At 37.1% G+C, this 13,478-nt stretch overlaps 1 protein-coding gene across 1 annotated transcript in view; it reads right to left on the reverse strand.

The window, feature by feature from the left end:
- Positions 1 to 13,246, reverse strand: part of LRBA (LPS responsive beige-like anchor protein) — a 762,114-nt gene extending 748,868 nt beyond the window's left edge. Inside the window, exons 1-2 of the mRNA XM_040626351.1 lie at positions 12,732 to 13,246; positions 11,957 to 12,392 (exon numbers count right to left, since the gene is read on the reverse strand). Coding sequence (XP_040482285.1) covers positions 11,957 to 12,172 — 216 coding nt within the window. The 5' untranslated portion in view covers positions 12,173 to 12,392; positions 12,732 to 13,246. The remainder of the gene's footprint in view (positions 1 to 11,956; positions 12,393 to 12,731) is intronic.
- Between the last annotated feature and the right edge of the window lie 232 nt (positions 13,247 to 13,478).

Raw genomic sequence — 13,478 nt, forward strand, 5'->3', positions numbered from 1 at the left:
TGGAAATGAAGAATAAATCAGAAGAAAGGTATGAATCACAAGAGAGACTGAAAATACAAAAGATTAAGAGACATGAAAGACAGAATGGAAAAAAACTAACATGTCATGTATTAGGAGTTCCAAAATACAAACAGATAAAATGAATAGGGCACCTTGGTGGCTCAGTCAGTTACGGGGCTGCCTTTGGCTCAGGTCATGATCCAGTGGTCCTGGGATCCAACACTGAAATCAGACTCCCAGCTCAGCAGGGAGTCTGCCTCTCTCTCTCCCTCTGACCCTCCCCCCACTTGTGCATTCTCTCTCTCTCTCTAATGAATAAAAAATCGTAAAAAAAAAAACAAAAAAACCTAACAGACAAAATGAAGAAAAGCCATTATTCGTGAGAATTTTCCAGAAAAACATGAATTCTCAAATTTAGGAAGCACAAGCACCCATAGATAAGTTATGGTGAAACTACAGAACCCCAAAACCAAAGAAAAAATCTTAAAAGCAACCACCGAAACAAATTAGCTATAAAGTTAAGCAATTAAAACTATAACAGGGACAACTTCAGTAAGAGACTAGAGGGGGAACAGAACAGAATCCTCAAAATATTAAGAATATTAAAAATTATTTAAAAAAAGAATATTAAAAATTATTGCCAAATAGAATTCTGCATCCAGCTAAACTATATTCAAGAACAAGGGAAATATGAGGAAATTTCTAAACAAATATTGAGTTTACCACTCAAAGACCCTCACTAAAAGAACTACTGGGTGCTTGGGCGGCTCACTCAGTTAAGCATCCAACTCCTGATTTCAGCTCAGGTCATGATCTCAGAGTTGCAAGAATCAAGCCCCACACGGGACTCCTCGCTGGGCCTGGAACCTGCTTAAGATTCTCCCTCTTCCTCTGCCCCTCCTCCCCTCAAAAAAAAAAAACAACAACAACAACTCCTAAGGGACACACTTCAGAAATAGAACCAAGAAATAGAGTGAGATGCAAGACGTACATATAAGCCAACCATTCAGTAAACATCAGTAAATCTAAGAACTATGAAAAAATATAATCTCCAATATTCAGTGTCTCTGCCTGCAAGAAGTTAAGTTTCATCCTATGAAACTCAAGCATGGTATGATAAACTCAAGCATGGCCATATGATTTTTCTTCATGAAGTGACATGTCACTTAGGAGCAGAAACTCTAAGAGCCTCAAAATTCAATATTGCACAAACAAAGTTTGAGGAAGGGAATGGCAAGAGATAAGCCAAGATCCAGATTACTTATCTGTCATATTAAGAAACTTGGCCATCACCCAGAAAAGAATGAAAAACTACAGAAAGATTTTGAAAGGAAAGTCAAATGGTCAGATTTTAACTTTACATAAAATATTCCAGGAGTTGTAGAGGGTATTTAAAAGAAGAGACTAGAGAAGCAGGAATATCAGCAAGTGAGCTATTGCAACTATACAGGAAAAAAGTGACAAGTACTGAACTAGTGCAGTATACCGAAGATGTAAAAGAGAGAAAGGTATACAGAAATATTCAGTATTTCAAATCATATTCCAAATACCAACATTCAAATTAATGACCCAGAATTATCACAGAAAAGACCAAATCACAAACAATATACTGTTAAATATCACCATAAAGTTAAAAGTTCAAATTCAGGGTTTTTTTTTTTAAGATTTTTTAGTGATCTCTACACCCAACGTGGGGCTCAAACCTACAACCCCAAGATCAAGAGTCACATGCTCTACCAACTGAACAAGCCAAGCGCCCCCAAATTCCATTCTATCAAAAAAAAGTCAGAATAGAAGTACTGGTAAAACAATAAAGGACATTAAAAATTCATCCACATGGCATCCCCCCCGCCGCCACCTCATTCCAGATAGGATTGTAATAGGGTCAGAAATTAAACACCACATTGTATTTAACTTACATATTGCCATTAGACTGTCCTCCTAGAAGTAGATGGGTAAGAGGGGAGAAGACAAAGAATTCTTAGTAAAAGATATATGACAGACATCATCATCTCCTAATAATGTAGTCGACATATAAATGTCACAAAGATGATTAACTTTAAATAGGAATAAGAATGGGGTATACTTGTAAAGTATCAGAAAATAAATCTAATTAACTGAAGGACAGATGTATAGTTACAGAGATGGGGTACCCAGAGGCCAAAGAACTGACACTTTAAACTCCATGAAGGCGAAGTCCATACCTCTCTTATTGTTTTATTCCAAGCACCTACCTGACACCATGTCTGGCACACCATTAATGCTCCACAAATATTCATTGAATGAATGAATGGATTGATCCCATTAAAAACAGATACATGTTTCATAAAAGGGAATGATCTCATTTTCTTAAAGCAAAAAAGAGATAGATCTAGTCAAAATAGCAACACACAAAATTTTGTTCATAGTTGATTCTTTGACTTCTTAAATAAATGTCTTATTTTAAAATTTAAAAGCCAAACCCTAGTTAAATTCATATCTAATTTACAGGAAGAAAGGATAATCTTTTTTTTTTGTGAAGACATACTTTATTTTATAATTTTTGTGAGAAACCAATAATTCTAATAATTTAAACTAATTGATGCAAGGGAAGATAAAAATGAATAAGAACAACAAAAACCCCTACAAAATACAGAAACAATGGACTCTCCGTACAGTGTACTAGCTTCATCCTCTAGCAGCTACAGATGGAGCAGTCGTAGATAAGCAACTGAAAAGATATGTAAGGGATGGGGAAACATGTCTCCAATAGAACTGAAAAAGGAAGAAAGGATAATCTTATCCCATAAATTTGAGTATATGGTACTTTACTGAGTAAATCTATCATGAAAGCAAATCAACTTCAAGGAAAGGTCATATGAACATTAGAAGCCTATGAACACATACTGACAAATAACTAAAGACAACAACTGGTATTACCTTCTGCAACTGATTAACAAAAGCATTATCCTTTCCTATTAATGTGCTCACTGTAATCAGTATACAGTCACAAAAAAAATTATTAAAATACCACTCTCTTGCAGCACCTGACTGTTCCTTGATCTCAGAGTCATGAGTTTAAGCCCCACATTGGGTGTAGAGTTTACTTAAAAACTAGATAAAATTTTTAAAAAATTAAAATTTTTTAAAAATCTACTTTCTTATAGGATCAATATACAAGGTCATTTCAATCCCAGAAGTTAAGCTAACTTTTTTTTTTAAGACTTTCTTATGTTTATGAGAGACAGAGTGTGTATGAGCGAGAAAGAGCATGAGCAGTGGGAGAGGGAGAAGCAGGCTGTCCACCTAGCGGGGAGCCCGATGTGGGGCTTGATCCCAGCACCATAGGATCGCGGCTTCAGCCTAAGGTAGATGCTTAACCAACTGAGCCACCCAGGCGCCCTTAAGTTAACTAAATCTTAACCATGAAAGTAAAGAAGCAAATTCCAATATCTCACATAATGATTAACTATGTCATTAATTCCAACCAATTTAAAAATAAAAAGTAAAAATTCAAAAAATAAAAAATAAAAATCACATTTACTAAAACCTCTCTTTTCCTAACATGCATTTTAGGTATTTAAGTAGGAAAAAAAACCAAAAAACCCTATCTTCCATAAGACAAATCTTGACTACGTTAGGCAGCTCCTAAACAATCTAGATACCTTCCCATAGCTACCATTCAATTACACAATTAAAAGATGCCTTAAGCCACTTTTTTTTACATTTAAGTTTTTTTGTAATTATAAACCATATACGGCTTAGTGGTTAACAGCTCAGGTTGTGGATTCCTTGAGCTTGAATCTCAGCAATATTAGTTGCTCAGTGACTTAAGCAAGCTACTTATACTCTCTCAGTTTCACCACTTATAAAGTGAATATTTTAATAGCACAATCTGTTCTGCTGTAACTTAACATCTTGGCCTTGAATTACCTCCTACAGGATTGTTAAAGAGTAGAATAATGTAGGAATAGTGTGGACATGATCCTGGTTTATACGTAATTTTTTCCAACAGAATTAGAAAGAAATACTTGGCAATATGTAAAGATCTTAGGAAAAACCTAAAAATTTGCAGAATTGCTTTCCTTTAATGCAAATAGTACCTGGCTTAATGATTGCAAGAACTAGTATACTCTTTCCACAACGTTAAGTATCCAACAATTTGCAAGTACAAATGAAAAAAACTGCAAAGATCTTTCTCTCTGTATTAAAACAATGAATTAATGAGGAAAACTACACCTTGGATCAGATTTTCAGTACTGATAAAAATGTTGTCTAACCGAAGCTAAAGAAACCAAGCCACATGTCAAAGAAGGAAGCATAAGCTCCAGGGTTAGTACCACAAAGTGAATGTGACGCTAACATGAAAATACTAGTAGAGACTTATCTTCCTAGCATTTTCATCAACATTATTTGATTTTTTTGGTATTCTGGTCACAAGGTGCCACAGGTTTTTAATGGCCCACCCCAATCCCATTTTTCCCCCATAAATCCTATTATTTAGCCCACTTTCGTGGAACATAATGCATTTGGCAGATACACCTAATACCTACCTGTGAGAACTATAGGAATTAAATTGGGTTAATACATCGAACAGAACTTGGCACACTCAATAAGTCTTAGATATTGCTATTATCTATTATAACTCAAAATAACATATTAATTTCAACTCAAAAGCATGTCATCAATGTATGTTTCCCCTACCTCAAGAGCCATAGATCTCACCAACACTGAAAATAAAAACTGAACCCCAAAAAATCTTTGAAAATAGATTAAGAACCATAAATTCACCTTATGTTTTAGTAAACTAACAAAACATCCACTCACACTTCTGACCACTGGCACTGCCTTACCCATCCACAGACACCTACAGTAAGGAAAATTATTTTAAAATGTTATGGATTTTGTGTTTGCTTGATGTCTATTAATTTCACAGAAATTTGATTTAAGAAAATGAGCTGGTGATAATGTTAAAAATCATTTTATAATACCTTTATATAATTTTCTTTAATATTTTTCCTCCATTTTCGATACCAATCAGTCTCTTAAATCCATGCTTACTTTCCTTCTAGAAAAGATCTGGGTTTCAAAGATACAAATGTAGTAATCCAAAGGGGCACCTGCACCCCAATGTTTATAGCAGCAATGTCCACAATAGCCAAACTATGGAAAGAGCCCAGATGTCCATCGACAGATGACTGAATAAAGAAGATGTGATATATATAGATCTATTTATATCCATATATAGATCTATATACATATACACAATGGAATATTATGCAGCCATCAAAAATGAAATCTTACCATTTGCAACGACATGGATGAAACTAGAGTGTATTATGCTAAGCGAAATAAGTCAATTGGGGAAAGACAAACAAGAAGAAACCAGAGAGGAAGACAAACCCTAAGAGACTCTTAATCTCAGGAAACAAACTGAAGGTTGCTGGAGTGGAGGGGGGTGGGAGGGATGGGGTGGCTAAGTGATGGACATTGGGGAGGGTATGTGTTGTGGTGAGCACTGTGTATTGTGTAAGACTGATGAATCATAGACCTGTACCCCTGAAACAAATAATACATTACATGTTAATAGTAAAACCAAAGATCTGGGGTTTTGTTTGTTTTTCACATTTTATTTAAGTAATCTCTACACCCAATGTGTACCCCAAACTCACAATCCCAAGATTAAGAATCGCAAGCTATTACGACTGAGCCAGCCAGGTGCCCCTAGATTTGTTGACGCCCATTTGAAATTATTAACTATCATATTATTATCAGGACTATTTTTCTTAAGTTTCATGTATTAACATAAAACCAACACTTTTTTAAAAAAATGTTTCGTGTTAAAATGTTTTCATATACAAATGTTACTTATAAGCTCTGAGATATAATTATTATTTTTATTCAAGATCCTGAAACCCAAAGATCATGAAGACTAGATTCAACTAAATATAAACAGGATTTAAGATAACATATTTGTATTGGGTGCCTGGGTGGCTCAGTCCATTTAGCGTCCAACTCTTGATTTTGGCTCAGGTCATGATCTCAGAGTCATGAGATCAAGCTCCATATAAGGCTGGCTCAGCATGGAGTCGGCTTGGGATTCTCTCCCTCTCCCTGTGCCCCTCCCCCCCACTCACGCATGCTCTCTCTTAAATAAATAAATAAAATTTTAAGAAGATATTTGTATTACTTTATGAGAAAAGTATTTTCACTAAAAACATCAAAATCCAAACACCTCATCAGAGGCTTCATTATTTAAAATTCTCATAGCTTTGTAGAAGTTACTGTAGTTTATAAATAAAAACACCACATCAATGAAGTTAATATTCATTGAATAAAGATCTTATTAAGCAAAAAAGAATATCTTTTTCAGTTTCTAAGCAATAGATTTATTTCTAACAAAACATAACTGAGACCTCATCAGTTTTCATCCTTCTCTAAGAATATACATGGAAAATCCGGCCCCTCACCTCTCTCTAAAACTGCAATTTTTTTAGAATATCAATTACTAAAAGACTGATAACGCTGGTCAAAAAAGTCTCAGAAATAAATGCAAACACCCAGGTGCAGTTTCTAACAAAAATTAGAGCATGAACATCAGATAGTGACATAACCTTAGAAGTCATTTGGTGTCCAATTTCCTACCCAAAGTAAGAATCTGCTCTACAAAATCCCTAATATGCAGTCTTCCACAATCCCCATCAACAAGAAATTCTGTACTTAACACAGCACATTTCAGTCACATATATTACTCTTAACACAAATCTAATTAAATATCTGAAGAATCAGAAAAGATACACGAAGACTCACAAAACACCTTAAAAATATAAAACTGGTAGTGTTTTCTGAAATTAGTTTAGCAAATTAGAAAGAATTCATGTAATCTCTATATTTTTTTTATTGTTTCCTTCTTTTGTTTTTTACTTTGTGTATTGTCCCAACAGCTTTTAAGCCAAAGACTCAGGGAAAGACTCACTGCATACAAGTAGGTTTCTGAGTATATATATCCCATTACATGACATAATACTAGAGAAAAGGAAAAACTACTTCAAAGCAGGTTATAAAAGAATATCCTGAAAATAAATTAACAAAATTGTTCCTTAGTGGTAAAACAGATATTGAAGTAACTCAAAATTGTACAATGAAAGATACAAGTGACCTGAAAAGTATCTTCACAAGAAATAGTCAGGAAATAGTGAAAGAAATGTGGATTAAGGTCTTAACAACATATCTTTTGCAGGAAAGAACAATAAAACCAGGCTTCCTAATGACTATAATTTATTAAATGGTAAGATTAGGACATTTCCACTTAATCTAACAAACATTTTTGAAGTACCAAACACTAAAAAATTCTAGAGGTACAAAGATAAAACAATGGATTATCTAAGTACTATAAAACAAAAATGCATTCTGGATATTTTTCTTTAATACATACAAAAACTATTAAAAACATTTTAAAAAATACATGTGTGGAAAGAGATACTTTATAATATAAAAATTAAAAATACTAGATAAGTTAGGCTAGGTCAGTATGAAAAACAAAAAGCTTTCTCTATTAATTCACAAACAAAAGAAAAATTCTGATTTTTCAGTTTTCCAAATGATTTCTCAGTTTTAAGTGAACCAATTTAAATGGAAACAAATGTATACCTGCAGGGACTTAAATGATCAAATCTATCACCTCCAAGAAACTATGAAGTTTTTAAAATTCATCAATTCACCTACATTTCTTTTAATTATCAACATTAATAAACTAACAGTATCTACTCAGGATCTATATAAATGTTCATACACTTTGAACCATTTATTCCACTTCTAGACATTTCAATGCACGAAGCTACCTAAAGAAGCATTTCAATAAAAAAAAAATTTTTTAAAAAATTTTTTTACTCAAATAATTCCTCTCCTCATACAGTGAAAACTATAAAACATTCATTAAAGAAATTAAGGAAGACCTTGATAAATGGAAAGACAGTCCATATTCATGGAATGGAAAACTCAATATTCCTCAAAGTTATAACTCTATAGATTCAACACTTCCCCATCAAATTCCCAGCTTGCTTTTTCACAGAAACTGACAGGCTGATCCTACAATTAACGCAGAAATGCAAAGAACCAAGAATAGTCAAAACAGCCTTCGAAAAAAAGAATAAAGTAAAAGGACACACATTCCTATTCCAAAACTATGAAGCTACAGTAATTAAGACAATGCGGCAGTGGTGAAGAACAGACATACAGATCAAAGGAAAAAAGTCCAGATAAACCCTTACACTTATGTCAACCAATTTTTGACAAAATTCACAGGAAAGAATACCCATGTCAACAAAGAACGGTAATATCCACATACAAAAAGATGAATTTAGACCCTATCTTACCATTCTGTCACATACAAAAAATCAACTCAAAATGGGGGCACCTGGCAGGCTTAGTCAGAAGAGGGTGGGACTCTTGATCTCAGGGTCATGAGTTTGAGCCCCATGTTGGGTGTAGAGATTACTTGAATAAATAAAACTTTTTATAAAAATCAACTCAAAATGGATCACAGGCCTAAATGCAAGAGCTAAAACTATGAAACACCTTGAACACAGGATGTAAATGTTCTAAAATTAGATTGTGGTAATGCCTGCACAGCTCTGTAAACTTAATAAAAATCACTAAATTGGACACTTAAAACAAGTGATTTTTATGGTATGTAAATTATACCTCAACAGCGTTGTTTAAAAACAAGTCATTTCTAAAAAATCACAATGGCTATTAAATAAATTTCAAAAGAACTACATAGCATATTGCAGAGCCAATAAGGCTGATAATACCTATCCAGAAACAAAAAATTATAAGGTTGGAATATGATTTATCTAAACTACAAATATTAAAATAACAGTAAATAATTATAATAGTACTCAATGTGCCACACATTATTTTAAGTGCTTTACAAGTATTTATTCATTTAATCCTGGCTACAGTGTAGTTTCCCCCTTGTACAGAGGAAAAACTATGGTACAAAGAGTTTTTTAAAAACTTGCTAAAAATCACAATAGGGTGTTGAGTTAATGAATGACTTTTGCTCTCTTTAAACAAATATCTTTGAAAAGAATAGTGGACATCATTGGTAGCTTATCCAACTATCCATTTACCCTTTCAGGTTTTTTTTTTAAGATTTTATGTATTTGAGAGAGAGCGAGAGAGCATGGGTGCACGCAAGCAGGCAAGAGGGAGAGGGAGAAAGAATCCCAAGCAGGCTCTACACCCAGCAAGGAGCCTGACCCTGGGCTGGATCCCAGGACCCCAAAATCATGAGATTATGACCTAAGCCAAAGTCAGGCACTTAACTGACTGAGCCACATAGACGCCCCTACCCTTTCAATCTCTTACCCAGATTTTTATTTGTGTATCCTCCCCAAACAGGTGATGTACTTCAGAGAAAATTAACCCCATCCTTAGGTACAGTAGTTGGCACTGGTTTGCTTAAGCCGATCAACCATTTCAATGACCACAGTCACTAGCTCAGTAATCAGGTCAGGACTCTTATTTGGAATGTCAGGACAGTGAGGCTCTCCCAAGAGATGCAAACAAAAATATATATGGTCCCAACCATTACTGGCAGCCATCCTATAATCATAACAGGAACAGCAACAGACTGAAGAAAGCAGAACAGAAACGGAAAGAAACTGAGCTTTAATATTACACTATTACTGTAGGGTAAGTCTTGCCCCACCTTTGGACTTGGAGATAAATGAGCCTATAAAGCCTTTTATTGTGTTCAAAACCAGTTCAAGTTTTCTATTACTTATACATGATGTACAAATTCACAGGGGCTCGGGGGAGCACATTAAGAAGCATTTTGTGTTATTATCTTTCTAATAAATGTCCATATAAAGGCTTGAAAAATAACTACCTACAATTTTATATCTCACAAAGTAGTTCATAGTGTTTTAACTGGACACTTTAAAATGTTATTTTTTAAAATCTTGATTTCCAATTCTTCCTGAAAAATCAAAAGGTATGACACCATTGGGCCCATGTTACTGTAGTCCAACAACCAACCAGAATGGAATAGAAGCTGCCTCTCTAAATCTACGAGTACACCCACCCTCTGCACGGTCAATAGGAACAGAGCCTCTGTGTGATGTGCTCAGCTCCTGTAGGTATTGTAAGTTTGCACCATTAATATCTTTAGTAGGACCTATATCAAATGACATATAATAAGTCATGAAAAATTATATTCTACACTCTCCTTTTACCGGACACCTATTACTCTGAAAACATGTAGCTGTGCAGAATTTAACCAAAAACCTTGTATCTCTACCAGGCCCACAACTCTAGGCAGCCTATAAGCGCACCATTTCTACAGAATTTGGATTTTCCTTAATAAAATACGGGTGACTCATGTTTGGTCATCCACCTTCACACAGGGCATTCTAAACAAAGGAGTTCAAATCCTCTTTCTGCCAGAGGAATGTTGTACTTCACACACAAACTAATTATGGGCTATATCACCACCACAGATTTCTGTTTGTCACCCAAGATACATGAGGTTTAGAAAAAGGAAAAGAAATCTCAAAAAAAAGTTCTCAAGTGTATTTTGAGGTAAAGGAATTAATCAATTTACCATTTATCTCCTTGAGACTTACGAACTTTTAAAGACCACAAACACACTAGATCCCCAAAGTTTTGATAATTGCTGAAACTGCGTAACAGATACCAGAGAACTATCCTGTTTTTGTGTATATTTGAACATTTCCATAATATATAGTTTTTTAAAAATGTGTACATGTGTGTCTGTTATTTATATATAAGCAAACAAAATGGTAGAGAAATATCCTATTGTTCAAAGTTTTTATACTCCAAAAGTGAATTTCATTTAGCTCCTTACTCATTCTAGAAGTTGTACTGCAGGTGACCAAACTACTGGTAAGGTCTAGTGAAGGAAATAATTAACTGCCCTGGAATAAAACAAGCCTAACCTTGAAAACACAGAGGCAAAGGGGAAGGGTACAAAACAGTTATTACAGCTATTATACATTCATATTTGTTCCAATCTATTATCTTCTACCACAGGTAAATAGGGAGAAGAGGTAGAAGTATTTTTAAGGCCAAATTTACTTTTCATTCTTTAAATTGATGGGCAACAGAAGTTGCAGTAAAGAAATCTAAAAAGTCCCCATTAGAAACAATCATTTTTAAGAATGAAGTAGAGAAAAAGTAAAGGATTGCATATCACCTTTCAAAAATAACGATTCACAGTTCACCATATAACCAGCAACTTCCAATGACCAAATATGCTTTACTGCTAGACATGCATTTACCAAAGAAACAGATTTGGTTATATCGCATCTACCACAATCCTCTTTTCAATTGCCATTCAATTTTCACAAGATGTAACCCTAAATTCATTCCAAATTTTAATTTCTGTTGGTTATGTCTAAAAATAAAACTGATCAAAATATAAATACTAACTTTGTGGCAAATTAATCTTTCATCAAGAAATCTTTGTTCATCTGTGAACAAAACTTTCGTGTCCAAAACTTACAGCAAAACGTAACCTAGGCAGACTCAAAAGAATAAAAGTAGGTAGTATGTAGGACATTTATTTCCCAAGTCCAAAAAAAGTCACAAAAATATCTTTAAAATGCTAAAAAGAAGTGCAGACTTAGTTATACATCCTGAGAAAAAAAAATTGTTTATATAATAAAACTCCTCCACTGGAACCCCCACAAAATACTTCCAAGCAACAATTATTTCCTTAGCACAAAAGTGATCTGTTCACTTTCACAAAACCTGGAGCACCTAAATTTACATAATTCCCCTTACACTAAAAAATACAAAAAATTATTTCATTTAGGTCAGTAGAATTTTGTGCTTCTATCCATGGAAAAAGCCATCATCAGTCTGAGTCAAGCACATGGCTCCAGCTTTAACGTCTAGTTCCCCAACCCACTGAGAAGAATATATGCGTATAAAATAGATATCCACTTACCAGGTTAAAGACAGTTTCTACTATATCCCTACTGGTTACTTCTCCAACTTCAACCAACCCCGTCAACACGGCAAATTTCATTCTGATGCCCCTGATGGGGAGCCCTGGTTTCAGGGACAATGCACCCTCTTCAGCAGAGGTTTCTTCTTTCCCTCCACCTCCCCCGTCATCACCTGTTGGTGGCGGGGAAGGGACATTATTGTCTTCACTAGCCATTGCTAGCTAGTTTACGAGAAAGGACAACTCGGAGTCACTACGGGACAGCAATTACTGCACTAGGAATAAGCACACGCAACACAACAGGAAAAGGGTCACTCTTCCAAGTTGTGGAGAAACCCCAAAAGCAGTTGATGGGGAAAGTCCTTGGCGTCGCCTTCCTCCTCTTGGAGAATATTTGTCCAATCTCTCTCCCCGAGGCTGACAACAACGCCAAACCCTATTGGAAGATTAGATAAATGTTAAATACGCTAGGTTTTGTTTTAGGGTTTTGTTGGGGGGGAGAGAGAAATAGTTACTGTCCGTCAAATAAGTTGCTAAAGGGACCCTACTACCAGCCACCCGCTACCCTCCCTGGCTCGAAGAGGTAGGTTCTGAGTGAAGGCGGGTTCAAAAGGCCCCTGAACAGGTTCACTCCTCCCCCACACTCGCAGGTTCCAGGCGCAGGGCTACCTTTCCTCACAGGTGCACGGAAAGAGAAACTGTCGCTGGGAAACGAAGGGTCCAAGGAAAGGCGGGGACCCCCAAGCTACCACAGAAGTAGAAAGTTCCTCCTCACCCAGATACTCCGGACTCGTCCTCACCCCCCGCCAGGGAGCCGCGAGACGGAGGTGGCGGCGGAGATCCAGGGCAGGAAAAGGCGGGGGAAGGGGGCGGTGATTACTCTCAACGCTCGGCCCAGGGGGAGGAGTGGAGCACTCAGGCACCTGAGGTTCGACGGCGAGGAGGGGAGGTGTGTGTTGTGGCAAGAAGGGCGGGGAGGCCCGGCGGCGACGGCGAGGAGAGGAGGGAGGAGAGAGAGGTCAGTGCACCTGGTCGCAGCCTCCAAGTTTCCCTAGTCCGCTCCCCGGGAGTCCGCGGCTGTACAGAACTCCATGGCTTCTTCGCCCGCCCGACCCCTGCGCTCAGCCTTTGCAAAAACAGCCGCTGCTGGCGCTATGGACACCGCGGCTGAGGCTGCTGGCGGTGGTGCGGTTGCTACTGCCACAGCTCGCCCCGCTACGGCTGGCGCGAATGTCCCTGTGCCCACTGAAGCTACTCCTCGCCGCCATGACAGCGCCGAGGGCTGCCGGGCGCGGCGTGCGCGTGCGCGAGCGCGCGGGACGGTGGGGCGGGCGCCCGCGAAGGCGGAGGCATCCGTGTGGCGGGGTGGGGAAGCGCGCGCGGCCTAGGGGGCCGCGAAAGGGCGGAGGTGCTAGGCGCTGGCTTGCAGGCAGGACTACGTGTGAAGATGGGCACCCTACAAATAACACTAGGTGTGTCCCCTTCCCGGAGCCGACTCTCCCCGCACACACGCATACACCTC

The sequence above is a fragment of the Ursus maritimus genome, unplaced genomic scaffold, assembly GCF_017311325.1.
Source record: "Ursus maritimus isolate PB19 unplaced genomic scaffold, ASM1731132v1 scaffold_11, whole genome shotgun sequence".
NCBI classification, from domain to species: Eukaryota; Metazoa; Chordata; class Mammalia; order Carnivora; family Ursidae; genus Ursus; species Ursus maritimus.